At 32.8% G+C, this 24,141-nt stretch overlaps 4 protein-coding genes across 9 annotated transcripts in view; 2 read left to right on the top strand and 2 right to left on the bottom strand.

Annotated features, from left to right (window-relative positions):
• The first annotated feature begins 1,932 nt into the window (after positions 1–1,932).
• LOC410812 (ras-like protein 1) lies at positions 1,933–4,054 on the top strand. 3 transcript variants are annotated; one of them, XM_006568776.3, is made up of 5 exons: positions 1,933–2,085; positions 2,774–2,944; positions 3,023–3,166; positions 3,248–3,454; positions 3,613–4,054. In XM_006568776.3, exons 2-5 carry the CDS (start codon positions 2,816–2,818, stop codon positions 3,715–3,717), a joined length of 585 nt encoding a protein of 194 aa, XP_006568839.1. In that variant the 5' UTR covers positions 1,933–2,085; positions 2,774–2,815; the 3' UTR covers positions 3,718–4,054. The 3 variants fall into 3 exon arrangements, with proteins under 3 accessions (XP_006568839.1, XP_006568840.1, XP_016773635.1); XM_006568777.3 differs by lacking the exon at positions 1,933–2,085 and adding an exon at positions 2,098–2,502; XM_016918146.2 differs by lacking the exon at positions 1,933–2,085 and adding an exon at positions 2,601–2,625.
• A 2,026-nt stretch (positions 4,055–6,080) lies between these two features.
• Positions 6,081–11,647, bottom strand: LOC410811 (ras GTPase-activating protein 1). Of its 3 annotated transcripts, XM_026438854.1 has the most exons (16): positions 11,397–11,632; positions 11,254–11,334; positions 10,608–10,789; positions 10,317–10,498; positions 9,847–10,244; positions 9,625–9,770; positions 9,210–9,543; positions 8,678–9,021; positions 8,407–8,598; positions 8,131–8,280; positions 7,982–8,030; positions 7,675–7,893; positions 7,373–7,605; positions 7,150–7,291; positions 6,913–7,053; positions 6,081–6,832 (listed from the first exon to the last, which is right to left on the bottom strand). In XM_026438854.1, exons 2-16 carry the CDS (start codon positions 11,299–11,301, stop codon positions 6,755–6,757), a joined length of 2,838 nt encoding a protein of 945 aa, XP_026294639.1. In that variant the 5' UTR covers positions 11,302–11,334; positions 11,397–11,632; the 3' UTR covers positions 6,081–6,754. The 3 variants fall into 3 exon arrangements, 2 of the variants coding, with proteins under 2 accessions (XP_026294639.1, XP_394287.5); XM_394287.7 differs by having other exon boundaries at positions 11,254–11,647; XR_003304114.1 differs by lacking the exon at positions 6,081–6,832 and having other exon boundaries at positions 6,914–7,053; positions 7,368–7,605; positions 11,254–11,647.
• A 199-nt stretch (positions 11,648–11,846) lies between these two features.
• Positions 11,847–12,532, top strand: LOC725059 (protein kish-A). Its single transcript, XM_001120955.5, has 3 exons — positions 11,847–11,978; positions 12,149–12,264; positions 12,379–12,532. Exons 1-3 carry the CDS (start codon positions 11,976–11,978, stop codon positions 12,482–12,484), a joined length of 225 nt encoding a protein of 74 aa, XP_001120955.2. The 5' UTR covers positions 11,847–11,975; the 3' UTR covers positions 12,485–12,532.
• Positions 12,533–12,695: 163 nt separating this feature from the next.
• The window catches only part of LOC725091 (lachesin), a 29,128-nt gene continuing 17,682 nt past the window's right edge, over positions 12,696–24,141 (bottom strand). For both annotated transcript variants that reach the window (XM_006568774.3, XM_001120980.5), the window contains exons 4-9: positions 18,538–18,784; positions 17,486–17,659; positions 15,884–16,012; positions 15,645–15,780; positions 15,302–15,459; positions 12,696–15,009 (exon numbers count right to left, since the gene is read on the bottom strand). In XM_006568774.3, coding sequence (XP_006568837.1) covers positions 14,690–15,009; positions 15,302–15,459; positions 15,645–15,780; positions 15,884–16,012; positions 17,486–17,659; positions 18,538–18,784 — 1,164 coding nt within the window. In that variant the 3' untranslated portion in view covers positions 12,696–14,689. The remainder of the gene's footprint in view (positions 15,010–15,301; positions 15,460–15,644; positions 15,781–15,883; positions 16,013–17,485; positions 17,660–18,537; positions 18,785–24,141) is intronic.

A 24,141-nucleotide genomic window follows, 5' to 3' on the forward strand; every position in this document is an offset into this window, starting at 1 on the left:
AATTTTGATATAATAATATTTGATAAATGATTAAATACATACATATTAATTAAACAAAAGCATTAATAATCTATTATTCTCACAAATTATATCACAATATCAAATTCTACATTCAATTATATATTTGTATCGGTGTAACACATACTCTTCCCACGATTCTTGACAATAGACTGATGTTATGAACATTGATTCGTCTAACGCTGGGCCTTAGCGGTTTTTTGATTGGCTGGAATGATATTATTTCTTGACTTATTTCACATACGAAAATTGAATATAAAAAATTTTAATTATAAATTTTTACAAAATTTTATTATATTTGAAATTTTACAAAAATATGCTGATTATGAAAATATAAAAAGCATAAGAAAAAAGTCAATATAATATATATAAATTAAAAAATACTAAAAAATACTAAATATGACCAAAGAATTTAAAATAAATATTAAACTAAAAAAGACTGAAAAATAAATAAAAAGAAAATATATAAAAATAATTATATGAAGTAAAATGGAATAAATCTTTAAATAATTATTAATTAAATAAACCTTTTACATTAATCACAATTTATTGATCTCACATATAAATTACTTTAAAAAAATCATCATTTACAATAAAAAATTAAAAATTAAATAGTTGTTCCATAGCGAATATCAATAGAATTATATCTACAATGCAATCTATATGATTAAAATTTAGAAAAAGAAATTACAAAATCTAGATTGAATTAAATGCATATATGTTTTAATGTGATATAGAAAAAAAAATTCGACAAAGAAATCTTTTTAATGTAATTAAATTAGAAAAAATTGTAATATAATACAGAAATTTAAATATCGATATAAAAATGGCTGAAGTATAAGAGAAAAATTTAAATAATTAAATAAATACTTATAATAATAATAATTATAATTATAATAATAATAATTAAATATTTAAATAACATACAATATAATATGATGGATAATAGAATCTTTTATATTAATTGCATAATTAATTGTTCATATATCATACATAGATTTTATCCATATATGGAATATAATAAATAGATTACAAAATTTAAGTAATTTAAAGCTAACTATAAATTTTAAATTATCTATTATTATCAGGATTTCTGAATTAGATAGATTAAATATAAATTTAGATAAAAGGAGAAAATAGTAGAAGAATAGAAATAAGATAAAAAATGATTATATGTACCATCTGTTGAGTATCAAAAACATTTTATTAAAAAAGATCCTCAATTCATACTCTATTTTATCCTATCTTTGAAGAAATATCTGTAACCAAGAGATGGCGCAGACTGTTAATTCATATTCTTCTACTACTTTCCTTTATCTAAAGGATATCAATTTAAAGTTTTGTTTCATTTACTAAAGATGGCGCTGATTTTTTAATTTTCATTCCGTCTCTGTTTTATTTGTAGTATTTGCTTTCTTTATCTTATACTTGTTTTGGAAAATTTATTTTACTTCTCTGTTCAAGAAACAACTTCGATTTTATTGTTTTCTTTGCCTATTCTATTAATTAAAAACTTTCAATTCTTATGAAAACTTTAAAATCAACACTTTATTGTGCAATATATACTAGAAACTAATTTTTAACTCTCCTGATAGAAAAACAATAGTAATAATAAAATAAAAATTATTCAAATTTGTATTCAACAATATATTAATTCATACTTTTTCATATAATAAAAACATATATATATAAAACGAAATCAGAAATTTTCAGAAAAACTCATTTTTGATTGGTCGAGATGAAGTTTTTCTATTAAATTTTGTATAAACGAAAAGCGATAATTTTTCCTTTTTAAAAATCATATTTATTAAATTTAATTTTATATTTGAATATGTATTTATAATAGAAATTAAAATTTAATGAATTTTATAAAATTTTTTATTTTTTTTGATATAAGTTTTTTATTATTCCTTGATCCACACCCTTAAGATATGTCATTGATTCGTACATTGGCATCACTGATGCTTCTTTCCAGATGGTTTCTCCAGTGAATAACTCGTAATAATCAAAGTTAAGAAAAGTGGTTTTAAGCCGGTGTATGTTCCTGAAATGAATTTTTAAATTTTGGTAAGATGAGGAACGGAAAGGATTTTGTATTATAACAACGTTTATTTTTACAATGATAACATTATTCATTTGTTTGATGTTTACTTGAAAACATATCTCCCATTAAACATCATTAATTTGAAGAATTTGAAACGAAAATCTTATAATACACTCTCTTTTCTAACCGAATCTAAAAAAAATGCATAATATAGAATGTATTAAAATTCTATTTAATCGTCAGTTATGTCTATCCACATGTTTCTTTGATAATGTTATTGAGTATGCTTGTTTGTCATACTCGTTCTGTTTTTAAGTTGTAAAGTCACTGTATATTACCTTCAAACTTACGATATTGATTGGCAAATTAAAAATATAAATGACTTAAGGACTGATCGTGCTAAAGTGCATACGATCTTGGCACAAATTATTATTCACAGAGTATGTATTGCTCGTAATGAACTAATATAGAATTAATCTATCAAAATGATTCTAACTCGACAAAAAATTATCGCGAAAAATTTTAAAAATACAGGAATTTCATTTTTTCTATGTTTTATACATGTAATTTATATTTTGTGATAAATTAATATTAGTTAACCCCTTATTTATTTGCTTCTATATATGCTTCTTTTATTTATTTAATTGACTATTAATAATTTATTTCATATTTACTGTGTAATTGATTTAAAAGTAAATTTTTATTTTATAGAAAAAAAGCAATTGCAGCTTTAGTTAAAGTAGAAATTACATAATGACAGAGTACAAGCTCGTAGTTGTGGGAGCTGGAGGTGTTGGTAAATCTGCGCTTACAATTCAGTTGATACAAAATCATTTTGTAGATGAATATGATCCCACTATAGAAGATTCTTATAGAAAACAAGTAAGTTGTTATATATAAGTTATCATATTATTAATTAATTATTCAATAGTATATTTATATAAAATATTTTATATATAGGTAGTTATAGATGGAGAGACATGCCTTTTAGATATATTAGATACAGCTGGTCAAGAAGAATACAGTGCAATGAGAGATCAATATATGAGAACTGGAGAAGGATTTTTATTAGTATTTGCTGTAAATTCAGCAAAAAGTTTTGAAGTATGTTTTTTTTTTATTTATTCAGATTATTTTTATATTCTGCATAAAAACTGAAAAAAATATTATCGTATATTATTATAGGATATTGGAACATATAGGGAACAAATAAAAAGAGTAAAAGATGCAGAAGAAGTACCAATGGTTTTAGTAGGAAATAAATGTGATCTTCAACAATCTTGGGCAGTAAATATGACACAAGCAAGAGAAGTTGCCCGTCAATATGGTGTGCCTTTTGTTGAAACTTCAGCTAAAACGAGAATGGGAGTAGATGATGCTTTTTATACACTGGTAAATAAATATATAAATATAAAAATATATATATATACTTATATTTTATAAATTTTATTAAATAATTATTAAATAATTATTATTTCTGATATTCTTACTTATAATTTCAACTTTATATTGATTTTTTTTTTATTAGAATATAATTAATAAAATTATAGGTGAGAGAAATACGGAAAGACAAAGAACATAGAGGTAAAGAAAAAAAGAAACGTATGAAGACAGGTAACGCGAACCGTAGAAAACATCGATGCTGTTTGCTTTAAGTCATTGAATCACGTTAATTCCCTCATTCGATACATTAATATGGAAATAGATTGTAAAAAAATATTAGATTATGTTCACTTTACGCACATTTTTTGCAGCTTCCTCTAGAATATTGTAATATTACAAGCACAATTTTTTCTATACATTGGGAGGGAAAAAAAGAACAAAATATATAATAGTATTGTATTATATATCACATACATTTTTATTCTTGAAGTTAAATTTCATAAAATACATTATTTGTTCAACAGTCTGCCATATAACTCTTAATATTCCATTAGCAAAAAAAAATTTTAACCCTTGATTGCTTAGAATAGTCAGTATCAAAAAAAAAAATGGTTTTTTTTTAAAGTTCATATTTATCCATATTTTATTATTAAATTTATTAAATTTGCAAAAGTATTATTCAATAAAAGAATTCTGTAGTTTTAAGTATTGTGAGTGTAAAAAATATATAATTCATCAAATTTAACATCATATACATTTTTTACATGTTTTATTCAATTTAGTTCATAATTTTAAATATATATTTAATTCATTGATTAAATATATTTTTAATTTTTATTTCTACATTTTAGAGTGCATAATAAAAAATTCCATTTTTCTAAAATATATATATATATATATATATATATATATATATATATGTATAAGCCATAAAACACAAGAAAATAAACCTGGATAACTCATTTTGTGCTGTGATTAAGTATTCTTAAGCATGCCATGCTAGTTAGATATTATTGTAATTAAGTATGCAATTTTTACATAAAATGCCTATTTATCATTTTAAGAATATATAGTTTTGTTTGTGTTTTTTTTTTTTTTAAATCGCTGAAAATTCTTGTAGAAAATAATACAAATCGTTAATTTTTATAGTAACTTTTTTATACATTTATAGTAGAGAAATATTGGTAGGTATGAAGTTACATATTGTGATTATTGTACAATTGTAAGTGTCATTTCTACTAATCATTATTATTTCAATTAAAAACACAAGACTATATAATTTATTTAAGGATTATATCAAGCACAATGAAATGAAAGTTTAAATTGATATTGAAATGTCTGTCATCATCTTTATGCAGTAATTAAGAGATACCATATTTTTTTATCGCACTTTTATATCTCTTCATCTTGCCGTTTTCATATCATTTTCTTAAATCACAATTATATTACGAAAAGTATATAATTTTAAGACATTTTGAATATCAATAATAAACTTTTATTGTAATTATGAACATTTTAATATTTGTTCAGACAATATCATCATCTCATTTAAACGAGACATGAATCTATAATATAAGAATTAATTTTTTCAATAAAATCTATTAATGAAATATTTAAGATTCAATTTATATAATCATGTCTCGAGTCTGACTGAACTTGAACAATCAAGGGTTAAATACTTTATTAAATGATCTAAATAGTACAATTTGCAAATATTCTTATATACATAACATATATGTAAACGCGTAAATTTGTAATATTAGCTTTTTCAAATATTGAATATGTGTATATATAAAATTGCACAGCATAGGTGTTATTATGTAGTTCAAATTCATAATAAAATCTTGTACAAAAAATGTTCTTTATATTCATTCTATCTCGAATGATTATCTTTAAATATCAATTTTAAGTCATCTATGCTGTTTGGTTTTATAATATTCAAAGAACAATTGATAAATTGTTGTTTCATTAGTTTTATTTTAAAATATTTTATATATATATCATATATATATATCAAACGGTACTAAAGTATTGAAGAATTACTTTTTTAAATCAAAATTCACTATATTTCATCATTTTCTATATCATATACTATTATATATCTATGTACTATGTACTAATTTACTATCACAATTTTATGGGCGTGTATTAAAAAACTTAAGCCTGTAATTCATTATTCAATATTTTTTTATTATTTTATTCGAAATACATCATTTAATAAAAACTTATTATACAAGCATACACAATAAGTACAAATTATAAAGCAATGTTTTTTTTTTCTTTTTTTTTTTTTCTTTTTTTTTTCTTTTATTCAATACATATTCTAAAATATATTCATTCATAATAGCCGCATATATCAATAGATAAGAATGTGAATGTAAAAAAATATAATTGAACTGCAATGTTCATGAATTCGTTCACGTTAATGTCAGGAGCAGAAAATAAATTTATAACGATTTGACATGTTTTATCCATTATTTAAAATAGCCTTATTCAAAAATATATACTTCATATGTATAATCGTAACATAGTACCACCATTTATATACATTAGTCAAATATAAAAAAAACACATTTTAATGTGTCAAATGTTGTGCGTATACATCTTAGTTTTTTATCTTGATATTTAATATATATTTTTGTTAACAGATTTTCTAAGAATTTTTGTATTAACTGACTAGGACCTTAAATTTAATACAATATTCGTCATTTAATGGCATGATAAAACTATTGCAACGATACAAGTGTAATAATTAATTTATAAAATAATTAAAATTAATAAATCATTTATACGTATAAAAAATGTAATTTTTTAACCCGCTTTAAAAGTAAAATTATTACTATTTTTTGGAAAATAAATAAAAATAAAATTGGGAAACTATATGTACAACACAATATTTTTGGTTTAATTTGCATTTATTTTCGAGCACCTAAGTAAATATAAAATTGTTATACGCCTATATGATTCTGTATGTCAACTATATCACTGTCATGGTACTGTTTACTATACGTATAAGCTATTTTCTAATTACATACGAAATAGTAAATGTAGGCTTGTGTGTATACAATAATATATATGTATATATATATATATATATGTATATACAGACATATATATGTATGAATGTATGCATGTATGTATCTATGTATGTATGTATGTATGTATACATATATATATATGGCACGTCAGTCTGTACGTTTAATTACTTAACCACTTAAAGTAATTATTAAATACTACCGTGTATCTGTTGTCAAATCTTATGAATTGTTTTGTTATGTTTGGCATTAGTCATGGCAAATGGCTTTAGCACTACCGTATCATTTCCATGTATTTTTGTTTATGTTTGCTTAGCATTTCAGTCACGGTTACTAATTGTTTTATTGTTGGCTAAAGAAAAAAAAAAGAAAATTATGAATACATATATAATTTATTAATAATATGTATATATTAAGAGTTGCAAAACATACCTGAGTTTTTGATAAAACTTGAAGTTCTTTTAAATGAGAAACGCAAATATGATGCAGTGTTGCTAAATCTCTCGCTGTATCCGAAACATAACTTCTATTTCTCGGATCTGCACCTTCAGATTCTGGTTTTTCGGTTACATTCTATGTAAATTCAAATTATTTTATATTTAAATTTATATTTAAAATGATATATATATATATAAAATTTACATAATATTAAAATTTGCTTATACTTACAGATAATTGATCCAAAAATACGACCATTCTTTCTTTATTTTTAAGAATAAATGGATTAACTACTTCCATATATGGTTCTTTACCACCAAATTCTACCAAATTAGCCAAATTTTGCAAACATTTTGCAACCATTACCAGTGATCTACAGAATCAGTTAATAAAAATTAACTGAAAAAGTAATTTCAACATAAAATTTCTTACGTTTAATATAGACCTACCCTACCTTGCAGCAGCTGGAGGTGGCGGTTCAGCTATTAAATTAAATGACCTAGGATTTAATATGGCAGGGCAAAGTAGACGTAAAAATATAAATCCACTGACTACTCGCGTTCTGACTAGTCTTTCATGTGGCCATTTGGCAACAACTGCTCTTTGTAAACATCCACAAATATATCTCAATGTCCTTGGACATGCATCAGGACTCGTAAAAATGCTTAATGTCACTTCGTCTAAAACCTAAAATATATTTATTAAAGAGTATGACTCACTTAAAATAATTTAATATTAATCTATATTTATTTTTACTTGTAATAAAAATTCTGCGTTGCTGCACGCATCTTCCGGAGAATCCATTTTTGTTGGATTTAATTCACAGCTCTGTTTACTTTCAATTAATTTCACTATGGTATCGCGTAAAGCGGCTTTCAAAAAAGAGGTACAAACTGATTTCATATATAAATCCATTAACGTAGTTGTAAGACTAGCAGCTCTAAAAAGTGTTGGTGTCTCATCTTCTTTATCCACCTAAATAAAATAATTAATTATATTTAATAAAAAAAAAGAAGAAAAAATCTACTTTTTTATAAATATCAATATAGATCAATATACATACTTCCGCTTGATTTAACGATCTCAGAAGATCTGCTTCTTTTCTTTCATGCCTAAATATAAACATTCAAATTATAATCTTATTATTAAAAAAAGGAAAAAAAAAAAGAATATTTAATATTATATATAATGTTATATTTTTTGTTTATATACCTAAATATTCTAAGTAAACTATTTGCCAATGGTACTCTATCCAAGTGACAAACATCTGCTAATGCTCTAACAACATGCAGTTCTGGATCTAATAATAGTTGTTGCAATGGACTATATTCTTCTGGAGGCATTGCTAGATCGTGCCGATATCTGCAATGTAATAAATATAGAAAATATATATAAACATTCCTATATTGATATCTTAAAAATGCAATATGCAATGTATAAAAAATTCTGTTCTTTAAAAAGAAAAAATCATAAAGAATCTATTTTCACCTTATCCGTAAACGAAGTACACCCCATTCGCCTATTGGAGTAAGACCTGACAATGGATACCATTCATCCATTTCTTCTCCATTAGTTAAACTCGCCAATTCAACGGTCAATTCTGCCACTTCGGTATCTTTACTACGTTTTCCTTTATTGTATAATGTTAAAGAAAACGACATAACATCTGGTGGTACATCCCTATAGAGCAATTTATGATAAATATTATTTAAATATTAATCAATATTTTATCAATATTTTAGACAAAACATATACGTACTCTAAAATGAATTCTTCATCCCAAATTGGATGTAATCCTGTTTTGACTTTTGTGCGAGCAACTTTTACATTGTTTAGAGCCACTATAATGAATGGATTTGGTACTAGTTTATATGGAAGTCTATGAGCATCTAAAATATGCAGATGTAATGAACGTAATTCACGTAGACGAGCAACTTTTGGAGCACGAGTAAGTTGTGATACACATAATGGTTTCAAGGCATTAATCCAGTCTAAAGCATTCTCTGAATTTGGAGCAGCCAAATATGTTATCGTTGCCAAACATGGTAAAGCACGTTCAACTAATTGAAAGCAATGAGGTCTATCGAACACGCTTTCATGAACCTAAAAAAACTATATCTGAGAAATGAATCTCAATAACAATTTAAATATTAATTCTTACTTGCTGTTTTCAATGTTAGTATAATTACATACATACGACATATATATATTTTAAAGATAGGACAGTCTGAAAACTGACACAATCATATGGAAAAATGAAATATGTTTTACATTTATAAAATTTGCTATACCTGATATAAATAAGCACAGCTTAAATCGATAAGACCTTTAGGTTTGGTCCTTTTTGGATTGTCATACAAATACAAATGAGTGTCAGTTGCATCCACTAAAAGTACAAAATACAATGCTTTCCATTTTTTATTTTTTTCTGATTTTTTTTCTAAATATCCTTGCATTTTAATTCCTTTATTTTTCTTTGCTCCAGATTGTTCCCGACATTCTCTAAGAGTTGCATATATCTTTTCCGCGTGTTGCACTTCTCTATTAACCCTTACACTACCATCAGGCTCTGTTACCATTGCTTGAACTAAAGTATGACCCTCAACTATTTGCTCTTTCCGATATCTACGAATATAAATATTTTCGTAATAACGTATAAATATAAAAGTTTAAATAGAAATAGAAAAAATAGAAAAAATATTATACCTATTTATAACAGCATCAAGACATTCAAAAGTTCTTCCACCCATAAGATAACGTACTCCCTTTTTTTCAATTCTAAATCTTTGAATTTGATTGTTTATATGAAAGAAAAGTGAATAATCTCCAGGACTATTGTCTGAAGGTCTGACCTATACAATGAAATAAAAAATAAAAAAATTATTATTTTTAATCATTCTAGATTATAAAATGATATTACCAACTTACCAAGAAACTACCAGGTCCTGCCTTCACCAACATGTCGACAGCTTCACTTTTAGTAACATTAGGATGAAACCAAGAGAACACGGTATTAGGATCAATGGAATCATCCAAATCCTCCACCAATTCACGAAAAATTAAACCTTGTTCACCAGTTCTATGTGCAGTAACCCATAACCAACCATCTCCCATATCATTGTGCACAAAAAATATGTCACCCTTTTGAAAACTTAATTCATCTGTATCAGGCATTTTTGTATATGGCAGTATTGCAACTATTCGCTTCTTATCATTCACTGGTTCAGGAGGTGGAGTAGGATGAATAAGTCTTTCCCTCTTTAAAAGATCAGAGCAGTGAGTATAATATGCAACAAGATCTGATAAGCTATTGAACTGTCTACCTCCTATAATAAAATATAATATTAATTCATCAGTTAAAATTATAAATATTCATTAAATTTAAATGTTTACAATACCAATATAATAATCTCCACACACAGCTGTAATTCTAAAATGATTAATGCCAGTTCTGCCTAAATAGGATAATACATAACTTCCAGGTTTTCTGTCACTTTCACGTACTAAATAACTGCCCATTTTACTTGCATCCCATAGTCTTTCTTCTGCAGTAAATCTATCTAATCTACCATGATACCATCTAAAAAATTATTCACTTATTAAGAATTTTACATTCATTAAATATCAAATATAATTAAAAATAATATCTTTATTCTATAAATCAAAATTTTATTAATATTAAATCTCACTGATTTTCTGGTGGAGCTGTTAATAATGTTGCATTAGCACTATCAGGTTCTTCTGTATCTTGAATATCATCTGGTATATTTTCAAGAAAAGGATCAAATTCATTTTCCGCATTCATAGATTCATTCTGTCCACCATCTTCACTACCAGTGCTAGGAGAACCTCCTTTACTGTTGTGATCCATCTATAGATAAAATTAAATATAAAAGTTTTAAGCATTTATAACATAACATAATAATAGAAATTTTTTTAATTTAAGTATATATTATATAAATATTTTTATTTTTAAAATGGACTGTCATTTTTATATATCAAAGATAACATATACTTTTGTCAACAAAACATAAATATTATGTTTACATATTTGTTTATAACTTTTTTTATACGTACCACTTTTTATTTTTTTGAAAAATATAGAAACTTATCAAAAACTTATCAAAGTATTATTCATAAATAATACCTTTGTCTAATAAACACTTTTCCGTCGAAATATTTAAAAAAATAATGAAGAATTTATAAAAATCTTTAAAACTTTAAAAGTTAGAACAAATTTTTAAATATATAATTATATTTTGTTTTTTTCCACCGAATTTTTAATATTATCATGATATTAGATGAATAAGTAGAATGAATAATATTCGTACATACCTTAGCACTGTTCGACACGCTCGGACCTCCACGCACAAATTCTGCCATTTTCTGTTCACATGCACTCCTTCATACACACGACTATGAAAAGGAAACTAAAAATATTAATTGAACGGCATTCGTTTTATTGCAATCCTCCTTACCACGATTATTTACAAAAGTACGCTGTTATTGATATAAAATGTATTGACGTTTTACGGCAGCCATTTTACTACTGCACGCGTTGATCGTAGAATACATAGAGGGAGTCAGTCTTATATTTATCATAAACTTTAAATATTCTTAAATACTGACAACATGTTTCTATAATTATTCATTTATCATTTAATTCGAAGATAAATATTTTACGTATCAAATAACGTTTCGTTTAAAAGCACTTTTATAACTAATAAGCCATTAACATAATACATTTATATAGATGATTAAGTTCGCTAATAATAATTGTTCTTATTTTTAAATATAATATTATATATAGTAGATCTTCGACAGTAAATAATATATATTTTTTAATTAAATTATAATATAATAAGTTAAGTAATCATTCATATAATTATAAAGATAGTTTTATGTTAAACGCTAATTCTTCTGAAAAGTTTTCGTTTCTTGTATATTCACCCTTTGTTATGGCGAAATTTTATTTTGATCTATGTGAAGTTGTTTCTTGTGTGCAAATTGATTATTTACAATAATTCGATATCAAAACTTATCTTTATTAAATCGTAATGGTAAGATGATAAATTTTCGAATTATATAATTTATATTTTAAATATTTATTTTACGATTGATCATAAACAACTTTTAAATCCCTTAACTTTTTATAACCTCTTTAATATTTAAAAAGAATGCATTAATTTAGTAGTTTTTTTTTTAAAATCTGTTTTTTTGGGGGACATAGTCTGCCCTATTTAACTTTCAGAGTCTATTGACGGTAATTTTGTTATTGATATGTACCTGTACTTACATTAGATCTATTGTTCCCAGTTTATTGGACAGTAGATTAGGAAAAGTTGGGTATGTATATTTTGTGATAATTTTATTTTATATATATGTATATATAAAATATTAATATTAATATATAATTATAATATAATATTAATAACATTAATATTAATATATTATGTTTAGTTTTCAGGGTACTCTTTGGAAGTGCGCTAGAATTGGCGAAAGAAAAAGTCCATATGTGGCAATGAGTTGTCTTTTTATGGCTTTCAATATTTTGTTTTGGTCATAATATTATAATATCAAATAAAACTAAGATTCAAATAAATATATAATTCTGTACAAGGAAAATGGTGTAAATTAATTTAAATGTAAATAAAAAGTAAGTTTCATTCAATTACTATAAATAAACGTACATATTTGCATTTGAATTTTCATCATTTAAATCATTTAAAGAGAATGTAAATTATTTGTAAGTAATTTAAAATGGAAAATAACATCTCTACTAGTTGCATGGTATGTTTTATTTGTCAACATGTTGGTTTTCTCCAAAGCTATATAATTATCCAATTTGAGCACATTTTTCATCATATTTTTATAATATATTTTTTTTTTTTTTCTATAAACAACAACATTTTTTTATTATAGTTATTGTAAAGTCGTTATATTGAGCAGTGTTTTACGATATACAATATTTGTTAAATAAATGTATTTAACATGTGTGTTTTCTTGTTTATTTCGCGGATAAATACTATTATATTATTAATAATAATAAGCCACGCATTGAGACTAAAGTTTGTACTCTGTAATAGAAGACATTCATGATAATAACTGTACAAGAAGAAAGCTTCAACGTTCTCGGATTAAAAATGTTATCCGGTAAAAAACATCGAGACTTTCTAATCGCACTATTTCGCACATAGATCATAATTACAGAGTAACGTATGAATTGCGGTTTTGCGAGGAACATTGAAAAATGATAGAAAGCACAACCTATTAGGAACGCTTATTGTCCATTTCTCGAAGGAAAATTATTTTCTTCCTAATATTATCACAAATAATTTATATGCTTAAATACGTATTATACGATATATATATATGTGATGTATATGGGAATTAAAAAAAAAAAAAAAAAAAAGAAATGGAGAAAGAAGGAAAAAATGAAAAGATACTAAATAACGATAAATAACGATAATCAATCGATTACGAGATGTATGTATAAAAAAATAGTTTGAAGATGAACTCGATGATCGCGATAATAAAATTTAAATAGATAATAAATAGATTCCTCGCAGTGAACCCCGATTGATTATATTTATAATTGTGGTCTCGTTTAATCGTTGGCATATGAGGTACGTTATTTGTGCCTACGGATAATTAAAAAAATACATAAAATAATACATAAAAGTAAGGTCTAATATCTTTCTAAAATATATGTAATACCGTATTATGCGCCCTCTACGGATATGAATCTTAGATATGACGGGTTTAACATTCGTTAAGATGCCACTTGCAATCTCAATTCACTCGTGTTATCGTACCGATAAATAAAGATATTATCTCATTACCCCTTACGTACAAATTAGTATGCTAATTATTTGTCTGTGTTCGAGTATAATCGAATAGTTGATTAAACAGCATCAATATCGCGATAAAGCGCGATTTTCTTGCAGAAATCTTGGAAATATAATTAATCGTTGATAATTATATATATATATATATATATTACGACGTAAAGAGATATTATAAAGGATGTTCATTTTAATTGGATCGCCACTGCCATTGTTGAAATAATTCCGAAGTGTGGAGTAATCAATCGAAAGTATAAGTTTTTCCGAACGCATTTGATCGAACGATGATCTCGTGAATGACACTGGTGGCCCACTTGAGATAGACACCCTGCATGTGTAAGGCTTTCGATGCTAAAGTTATAAAAATTACATCGTAACTTCTAATAATTCCACAAATCGTAAATAATAATTTCAATACGAGAAATCTTGCATTTCTTTCACTTTGTTCATTGTTAAAAAAATACTCGACAATGTCACATTTCATTATTATAGTCGAACTAAAGAACACACTTCGCTCACGACTTTATTCTTTTCCCCGTATTCCAAAACGGATAAAAGGGTCATAAAAAATACATTCGTAAGCATTTATCTTTTCAAATTCGCAACATTATTCGCCACGAACTATTATCTTGGCGAAAAATATACATCAGAGAGAGAGAGAGAGAGAGAAAGAGAGGGGAGAGAAAGATAGGAGGCGGAGGGAAGAAAGGGGATCGATTTGTTCGCTGTATCGTCGCTGGAAATGAAACGAAATACGAACTTTGAAAATCGCGGTTCCTTCTATCGACGATTCGCAATCGTTCGATCTCTCGTTCATTCCAATACGCGTGAAACGCGAACGAACACCCGTAGTATTTGTATTTCGTTCGTCTAACATTATCGACAGAGTTCTTCTCTCGTCTATCAATCTGATCGGTTGGTAACATTTATCGAATGGTAAAGAAGAAGAGGAAGCAGACGACGTAAACTCGCATACCGCTATCGTTCCTCGCATTGGCACAATTCCTCTCGTTCGAGATGTCGCGATTCTTGAATAAGTTCTCGTCTTTGACGAAAGGCGCGCGTGGATTTACCGTCGTCGAAGTGATCGTGTGTTTGCTGTAAACGATTCTCACGGTACTTTTTTGCATCGCTGGTGTACTCATCTGGTGAAAAATTCGATTTTTAGTAACTTGAGCAAATTTTGATTTTCCTTTGCTCAACTTCCAACTGGCCGAAGTAGTCCGTATCGTTGCTCGTTCGATTTCTGAAAACAGTTTCCCTATATCGTATCGTGTAATGAGAGGAAAGAGTGGGGAAGTGGAGGGGGCATTCTTAGATTCACAAAAACGAATGATGGCGTTGAAACGTGAACGTTGTGCAAAGTTCGATATCGAAGTTTGTTGGTTATTCGAGTGGATGGTTGTTCGAAAGAAGGGCAAGAGAAGAAATAGCGAGTAGCGGATGTTAAAGTGTTGGAGAGGGGACGAGAATTTTCCATGGAATGGCGGTCGAAAAATGACAGTGTTCGTCGATCGTATACGTATATGTCGACTCACCGTAAACCCTAAGGGTAGCCTCGGCTTTCCCCATGCTTGAGGACGCTGAACACGTGTACTCTCCCAAATCCGTTTTCTCTAAACGGCTTATCTTCAGCTCGCTCGTTGTCTTCCATTCTTCGTCCGGATGTCCCCGTTCGTCGATTTCGTATCTACCACTGTGTTGACACATCGCTTAACTTTGCAATTCGAGGATACATGTGTGTGTGTGCGCGTGCGTGTATGTGTATACGTATGTGTGCGTAGAATCAATTTCAGTCATATTTGGACACGTTCGGTCTCACGTGCCGCGCGTTAATCGTAAAGAAAGTAAGTGTAATACACGTTCTGTGATAACACATACCCACTCATAATAACTTGTTCCTTCCTGGTCCACAAGTTAATCGTCTTTGGATAAGCTTCGATCAAACAGACCAACGATACGTTCGTGTCCAGAGGTGAGCTTAATATTTGATTGGGAACTTTTGCGCTAGGTGGAACTGAAATCGCCCAAAAAAGCAAATAAAACAAACATCTCAATAATTAATTCGATCTCATCGATGCATAAGCATTATGAAGAATAATATCATCGAAAATACTCACAGTTTACCCTTAGATAGACTCGTTTACTGACTGCCGGCGGTACTTCGTTTTTCGCTATGCAAAGATAAGCTCCCATTTGCTTCCTGTCCACTCTTGTTAATTCCAGCTTCTCACCGGACTGGTTGTCCACTATAAAATCTCGCATCGTATGAATATCTGGTTGAAAGCTCTCGTATACATATCGCTGGCCGGACGCCAACGTTCGCGACTACACCGAATTACACGCGAAATACCGTCCTTTGCGTTAAAACAACGAGACCACCGCCTATTACGACCTTAAATTTCATTACTCGTTAACGGGGAATCGGACGAACGATTCAAGGAAGAATTATCGTTGAACGAGTGACACGGTATGCATATGCGAACTGTCGAGCGAAAGTATGGTAATTGAAACGTACAACCGACAAGTATTCGCCAACTGGTGTCGCGAATATGATAAATCGATACTTCAACCGCGCGAAGGATCCGTATCGTAAAATTCCTGGGAAATTTGCGCGGCAAGAGCGTAGAGAAAGTTGACGATCGTTTATCGTATTATCGTTTAATTATGCGTGCACGCTCGCAACGCTTTCGAAATCGACCGACCTCTCGCTAATTAGATTATTATCGAGGAAACGCGGGCGACATAAATCGTCGAGCGCATCTCGTCGCGTACCGATAAAACGTGTCAAACCCGCCTAATGAGATCCATCGAAAATGGGAGATTCATTGTTCGCGTTGACAAGTTTCCATCTACCTCTCTCTCATTCTCTCTCGATTCAAAATACGTGTATTTTTGTCGCAACGTATACTCAAAATATTGCGTATCGATTTATCAACAACCGTTCGAGAATTCGTAACCATTAATATGGCGCGGGACGATCGACGACGGACGGAATTTGCCACGCGTCCGAGCGAAAAATTTCGTTCGACGGCAACACTGTTTTCCCCCTCCCGAATTATTTTCGCGGCGTACCGTCGATCATCTCGGGGAGAGACGAAGAAAAAGCTAGTCTAGAATTCTACGATACTACGGCGCAGCGATCGTGGTGCGGGAGCACGTGCACCACGTGGAAATAATATATCGAAAGTCGTTTCGAACGGACTAATCTCCATTCGATGAGATTCGCGTTCCAACGTAATTGCTTTCGACCGGCATCACGTGGGCCTGCCGGATTTACGATGTCTTCACGTTCCGTTTAAACCGAATCTAGATGGCGTGCCGGGAGTCGTGGCGCGGCTCTCTCCCACCTTCCCCCACTCCTCTCCTCGATATCTTGAACGATCAGTCGTGGAAAGAGTGTAGCGTTGTTTGCGCCTCGACGAAAATCTTGACATTTTTTAATCGAGATCGGGCTCGAATCGAGATCGAATCGAGTATCGGGCAGAAGATGAGAGAAAAAGGGATAATTTTTCGGAAAGAAGGAGAAGAAGAATCGAAGGAAACTCGAGGATGGGCGATATTTGAAGAGTGATATCGAAGAAGGAGAAGGAGGAGGAGGCGGCGGCGGACGTTTCGAGCGGTCTTAAGAATTAATAAAAAGAAGAGAATCGAAGGTTATTTGTCACCGGGAACGACGCTCGCGAGAGTGCTCGACTCGAGATAAAAATGTAATATCTTACCTGGTATCAGCGGATCGTGAAGACCCCTCATAAGTATGGAACCACTTTTCTCGCGTCTCCAGAGCACACGAGGTGCCGGCCTCCCGGTAGCTTTACACGAGAGGGTAGCGTTTTCACCCTCCAGAACGGATACTTCGCCTTCCGATGTGCCAGAGCTAAGTATATCCGGCGGAACTGTGAACAGAGTGAGAGAAAGAGAGAGGAGGAAACAAAGAGGAAAGAGTTGTATCGAAAAAATTTCGGGCGTAAATCCGGGGAAAGAGGTGAGTGGGGGGGGAGGCTCCGACCCTTCTCGATTTGAAATCAAGTCAAAACTGCTGCTCCCTGCTCCCGAGAAAAATGAAATACCGTCTATCCTTTCGACGTGGGAGATGGAACAGAAGGAACATTCTCCCAATGAGATCTCGTTTCTTTCAGGATAGGCACGGAGAAAGAGAGAGGCCATTTCAATTACACGCGATTCAGGTTGGACAAATATCGTACAGATAGGGGGGAGTTCGGGTTGGGCGAGAGAAAAAAAGGATGCTCGGGACCTTTCCTGTGTTTGCCCACAAAGGAATTTCATTCCATTCGGGCCGATCGCTCTTTCGAGTTGAATACCGGAGGCAAGCATACGCACTCTCGATGAATTCTCGTTCTCCCCTCCCCTCGCGGTGTCCACGCACACGCACGCTACACAACTACGCCTATCCAGTGGCAGGGAGCAGACGCGCAGAGAGAAAGAGAGGGACGGTCGACGGGTAATGTACGGTTGGGTCGCGTTGTATCCCGTATACAGGGGGGGGGGGGGGGAAGTCGGAGGGAAGTAGGAATCGGAGGATGGTGGAAACGAATAGAGGCGAGGCGGGCGAGCAACACGGGTGAGGCATGGTGGTACAGGGGTCCCATTGAAACGTATTCTAGCGGCGAGGCGCGCATATTTTCCATCCCTTCTCTGAGATAGGCTAATCGAAACCGGTGCGTGCGTACGTGACGTGTGTGCACACGAGCGACCGCAAACACCCGACTGTATCTGGCCGTAGGAATGCGGTATAACGCGCAATTAGGCATACCTAGGACATCCACGCATCCCAGCTGGCTCAACATGGGCTTCGTGTTCAGCTGGCACATGTAGCATCCCCGGTCGGCTTCCCGAAGTTGGCGGATGTGAAGCCGCGAGGTGGCCTCCTCCTCGTCCCTCCACTCGCTTTGATTCTTCGACTTGGCGCTCTCCAACGTGACCAAGAATCGGGGCGAGTGAGTCACCGTTCGCTGGCCCAACGACAGTATCGTCTTGTCCTCCACCCGAATCCATCCCACCTGAGGCAATCGTTCCAAAAAATTCATTTCGATACGATAAGATGCGTGTATAGATATCTCGTTGTCCTAATTGCGTTAATATTAATTAGATACATCCAACAGATTTACGCGTGTACGTGTTATTCCCCGTCCCGAATAAACGCACACGTGCGCGCTGTCCCCTGTATATGCGCGCGGTTAATTATATCGACGTTTCCATTCAAATACGTATAATGTTATTTATATACGGAACGGGTGTGGGGAGGTGTGGTTAAACGCAGCAGTATTGGTAACAAAGCAAGGGCAAACGGACGATGCTCATCTAACGATGTAAACAAGTTTCCAGCCAGTCGAATACCATCCTTCCTTTCTTTCTCTCTCTTTATTCTTTATTCTTTCTAAGAACGAATTCGCGTATAGTCGAAAAAGGAGCGTACAAGCGACGACTCGAGTGTCGATATATGAAGGATATACGCGTGTTTACGGGTGGCGGCGAGCCGATATATCGAGGACAGATAGGTGTTATATAGGCGCGTATAGGGCCAACGGTATAGCGGTAATTGGTTTTAGGGAGGAGTTGCCACCGCGGGAATCAAACCCCGGCGAAAGGTTCAATTTAACGTCGTCGTATCGCCCCCCTCTCCTCCCCGCATCTCCTACGCGTTATCTATAACGCCGCACTTGGTAATTAATCCGAGGCCGAGCGTCGTGGCGCGCACATGCCCCGTATGCCTAGGTATGTGCCCGTATGGGTCGGGTTACACCATGTCACGCGGCACCGACCGCATTCGTACGCGCGCCTCCCCCCAATCCCCTCGTCGCCACTCGGTGAATCGGTTAACGCGTTCGCCGTTCTCAAGGCGTGCGCAGATATTCCGCGAAATTCCCCTTGTTCTCTCTACGACACACGGCCGTCTATCGTCGTCTATGTATCCGCTACCTTCGATCGATCCCCTCTCCGAGATAATAACGAGAAGCCCCCTCCTCTCGATCGAATTAGTCGTCTAGTCACCAGCGTTTGAATCCACGTCGAAATCGTCGCTTCAACTTTCGCGCATCTGTTTCTTTCCCCTCGATACGAGTCTTATTATATATTATTATTGCTATTAGGTGTGCTTCTTTTTTTCAAATTTTATTACGTAAATCGGATTTATTTCGGTCGGATGAATATCGATTTTTCTGACTCGTCGAACTCGTCCAACTTATTCCGTGCACTGATGTCTCTCGAAAATTAAAATTTCCGGCTTCGAATCTTTTCGCGTTCTCTCCCAACGAATAATTTCTCGCGCGGCGTGTCGCTCGAAATCGTTGCACGGGACTGGAAACTATTACAGCAGTCATCGCGACTTAACCTTTTTGTTACTACGGGCGATTAAATTCTACTGACGTATTACGGCCGACTAAAGTCGCTCTATGTAAAATGCGACTGACGTACTACGGGCGATTAAAGTCGCTCTACGTAAAATGTCACTGATACACTATGGGCCACTATAGCCGCTCTGCATAAGATGCCGCGTATCGTAGATACGAGGAGCGATTCCAGTTATCGTATTATCGAATATATTTCTCTGGAAATGTAGCATCGGTATTTTGTTCTTATCATTCGTTTCTCACGAGATTCCTCGATAAAATAAAAATCAGCAAAAAGAATACCATAAACTCTGACAATCTTTCTCGAGTACTCTGAGCACATTTTTGGAGAAATCATACGTAACGAAAGTTCGGATTAAAACAAAACAATGTTCTTTCCACGAACGGGAAGTGATTCGAATTCGGTCAAAACGATCTTCGATCTTCGATCTTCGATCTTAGAACTCCTCGAAGGAGAAACGTTTCGCCCTTCGAAATCATATCGCGATTCGATCGATAATTGCCTCGAGAATTGTTGATGTTTCGCCTGTATCCCGCTCTATATTACCTAATAAACGGCGAGCGGGGATCGGAAACGAGTGTTGGTGGTACCGGGCCCTGCTGATAGACGGGTTAGCCCGCACGTACGTACACGTCTTACATCGCACGGCCGAGGAAGATAAACGGGTGAGATTTCTTTGGAAAATTTCGCGGCTCCGGCGATTCGACGGGTGACACACATTATCCACGGAGTCGGGAAATTCCCCTGTGTGGGGAATACGACGACGGGTAAGCGCGGCCTTTCGCCGTACCTCCTCCTCCTCCCTCACCTCCCCCTCCCCTTTGGTGTAATATTTCGAGCAGACCCCGGCCCACGAATCTACGTTAGCGCTAAGAGATTGCTCCCCATACCCTTTTCCCAGGCCAGCCTCCCTCCATCCCTTTTCCTCTTCCGTTCCATTGTAATCATGGAAACAATCATTCTTCTCTCTCTCTCTCCCTCCTTCCCTCAGACGCTTCTTCGCTCTAACCTCCGCGATCTCGCTTCCCTCCCTCCCCCCTCCGCCCTCCATCCTCTCCCCCCTCTCCCAAAACTCGCTCGCCTCCCACATCTATATCCGTTCATCTTTCTCGTCTCCTTCCCTTTTCGTCTCCATCGCGGATTTCGGGCTAAACCCCCCGTCGTCCCCTCTCCCGGCCTCCTGTCTTCGTTCGCCCGCAGGAAGGTGGCGCGGACGGGCGAGCGGGCGGGCGAGGGAAGCGACGATGCTCCGCCGGTGTGGCGAGCGCGCCTATATACCGTTTCTCGCTCGCCTCTCCCGCAGCAATCACCGATTTGTCTGAATAAGCCCCCGGGCAAGTATATGCTCGTGCTTACCCCGGGGAAACACCACTCCGGCCAACTCTCTCTCTCTCTCCCTCTCTCTCTCTCTCTCTTTCTCTCTATCGCTATCTCTCCGTCTGTCTGTCTGTCTGTCTCTCTCTGTATCTATCTCTTCGCTCTTCGAACAGGCAGGTTGGATCGGTGGTGGATGGGCGGCTGGCAGAAGCAACTCCATAGCCAGCGAAAATAGTCCGGTTCATCGATGGTTGATGGTGTACCGGTGGCTCGTGGAGTGAGAGAGATAGGGGAAGTTGCCAGACTTCCGGCATTAATCGGGGACGAGGCGTCGCGTACGAATCCACGCGGAACGAGATCAACTTTAGGCGTTGCGTTGCATGCTCTCTCCATTTTCTCCTCTCCCTTCCTCCTCTTCGTTGATTCATTGGAAATATATATTATATTATATACATATATATATATATATATATATATATATATATATAATATTAATATTGGTGGTGGGGGAAGAGGAACGGAAGAAGAGAGAAGGGGGGAAAGGAAAAGGAGAACGAAAAGACGAGTGGATCCATTAGAAATATATATTATATATATAATTATCGTTTATATATATATAATATTATAAGATTATATATAATATAGATTATTATAAGATTATTATAATATTATAATATTGGAAGAGGAGAAAAGGGGAAAAGGAAAAGGAGAAGGAAAGGACAAGTGGATCCATTGGAAATATATATTACATTATATATATAATTGTTATAATATAATTATCGTATATATATATATATATATATATATATATATATAATATTAATATTGGAAGAGGAGAGAAGGGGGAAAAGGAAAAGGAGAACGAAAGGACGAGTGGATCCATTGGAAATATATATTATATTATATATATAATTGTTATAATATAATATAATTATTGTGTATATATAATATTAATATTTATTAATACTAATATTAATGTATAAATATTAATATTTATATATAATATATAACATTAATATCAGTATTTATTAATATATGATATTAATAAATTATAATATTATGGTGAGGGAAGGAGGAACAGAAAAGGAGAGAAGGGGGAGGGGAAGGAAAAGGTGGAGAACGAAAGGACGAGTGGATCCATTAGAAATATATATTATATTATATATATAAAATTGTTATAATATAATTATCGTGTATATATAATATTAATATTTATTAATACTAATATTAATATATAAATTATTATATATAAATATTATTTATATTATTATATAAATATTAATATTTATATATAATATATAACATTAATATTAGTATTTATTAATATATAATATTAATTATAATATTATGGTGGGAGGAGGAGGAACGGAAGAGGAGAGAAGAGGGGCAAAGAAAAAAGTGGAGAACGAAAGGACGAGTGGATCCATTAGAAATATATATTATATTATATATATAATTGTTATAATATAATTATCGTGTGTATATATATATATATATATATATAATATTAATATTGGAAGAAGAGAAAAGGGAGAAAGGAAAAGGAGAACAAAAGGACAAGTAGATGCATTGGAAATATATATTATATTATATATATAATTGTTATAATATAATATCGTATATATATATATATATATATATATATTATATATAAAATTAATATTGGAAGAGGAGAAAAGGGGGGAAAGGAAAAGAAGAACGAAAGGACGAGTAGATGCATTGGAAATATATATTATATTACATATATAATTGTATTACATATATATAGTATTAATAAATACTAATATTAATATATAATTTATCAATAAAATTTATATATAAATATTAATATTTATATATAATATATAATATTAATAAATTATAATATTATGATGTGGGAAGGAGGAAAAGGAGAGAAGGGGGGGGGAGGGAAGGAAAAGGTGGAGAACGAAAGGACGAGTGGGAACCGAGGGCAATTAAAGTTGGAGGAGGAAACTGGAACAGCCTGGAGCGATTCGCCGAATCTGGTAGCCGCTTCTCCCATGCTAATTTGCCTTGTTTGAGCGGGAAACGTCGCAGGCCCGAACGAGATCGATTCGACGAGTCCCTCGTCTCTTAAACGCGATTCCTCGTCGTTTATTATCGAATCGACGAGTCGTCGGTGAAGGTGGAAGGTGAATTTTTCTCCCCCCTCGATACAGGATACGGATTCTCCTTCTCCCCCTCCTCCACCCTCGAGAAACTCGAGATCGTATTTTTTTTCCCCCGTTTTACGAGCTTTTTATGCGAGAACGTACGAGGGAAGAAGGATTTTCTCGGCTATAAATAAGGGAATAGGAACCGATTACGATCGACCTTCGATCTCTTCCCCCCTTCTTTTTCATTTTCGCTTTCGAAACCAGTCCACTTTCCCGAGAACAGAGAAATTGTCCATCTCTAGTTTCACTTTATAACCCCTTTAAAGAAAGAAAGAAACCGTTTAATATTCGGATGGACCCGATAGAACGATCGGGAGGGAAAAGATGTTTTCGGCCCGACTCTGTATATAACCCGTCCGATCAAGTTTCGAGAGCTATAAATCTTCCTCCTTACTTTAACTTTTCCCTTTCCTTTCCTTTCCCGTCCGTCCGTCCGTCCGTCTGTCTGCCTGAGAATCGCGCCTTTGAAGCGGCGGCACATTTCTCGTTTCAAATCCCCCCCTCCGCCTCCG

The sequence above is a fragment of the Apis mellifera genome, linkage group LG2, assembly GCF_003254395.2.
Source record: "Apis mellifera strain DH4 linkage group LG2, Amel_HAv3.1, whole genome shotgun sequence".
In the NCBI taxonomy this organism is placed as follows: Eukaryota; Metazoa; Arthropoda; class Insecta; order Hymenoptera; family Apidae; genus Apis; species Apis mellifera.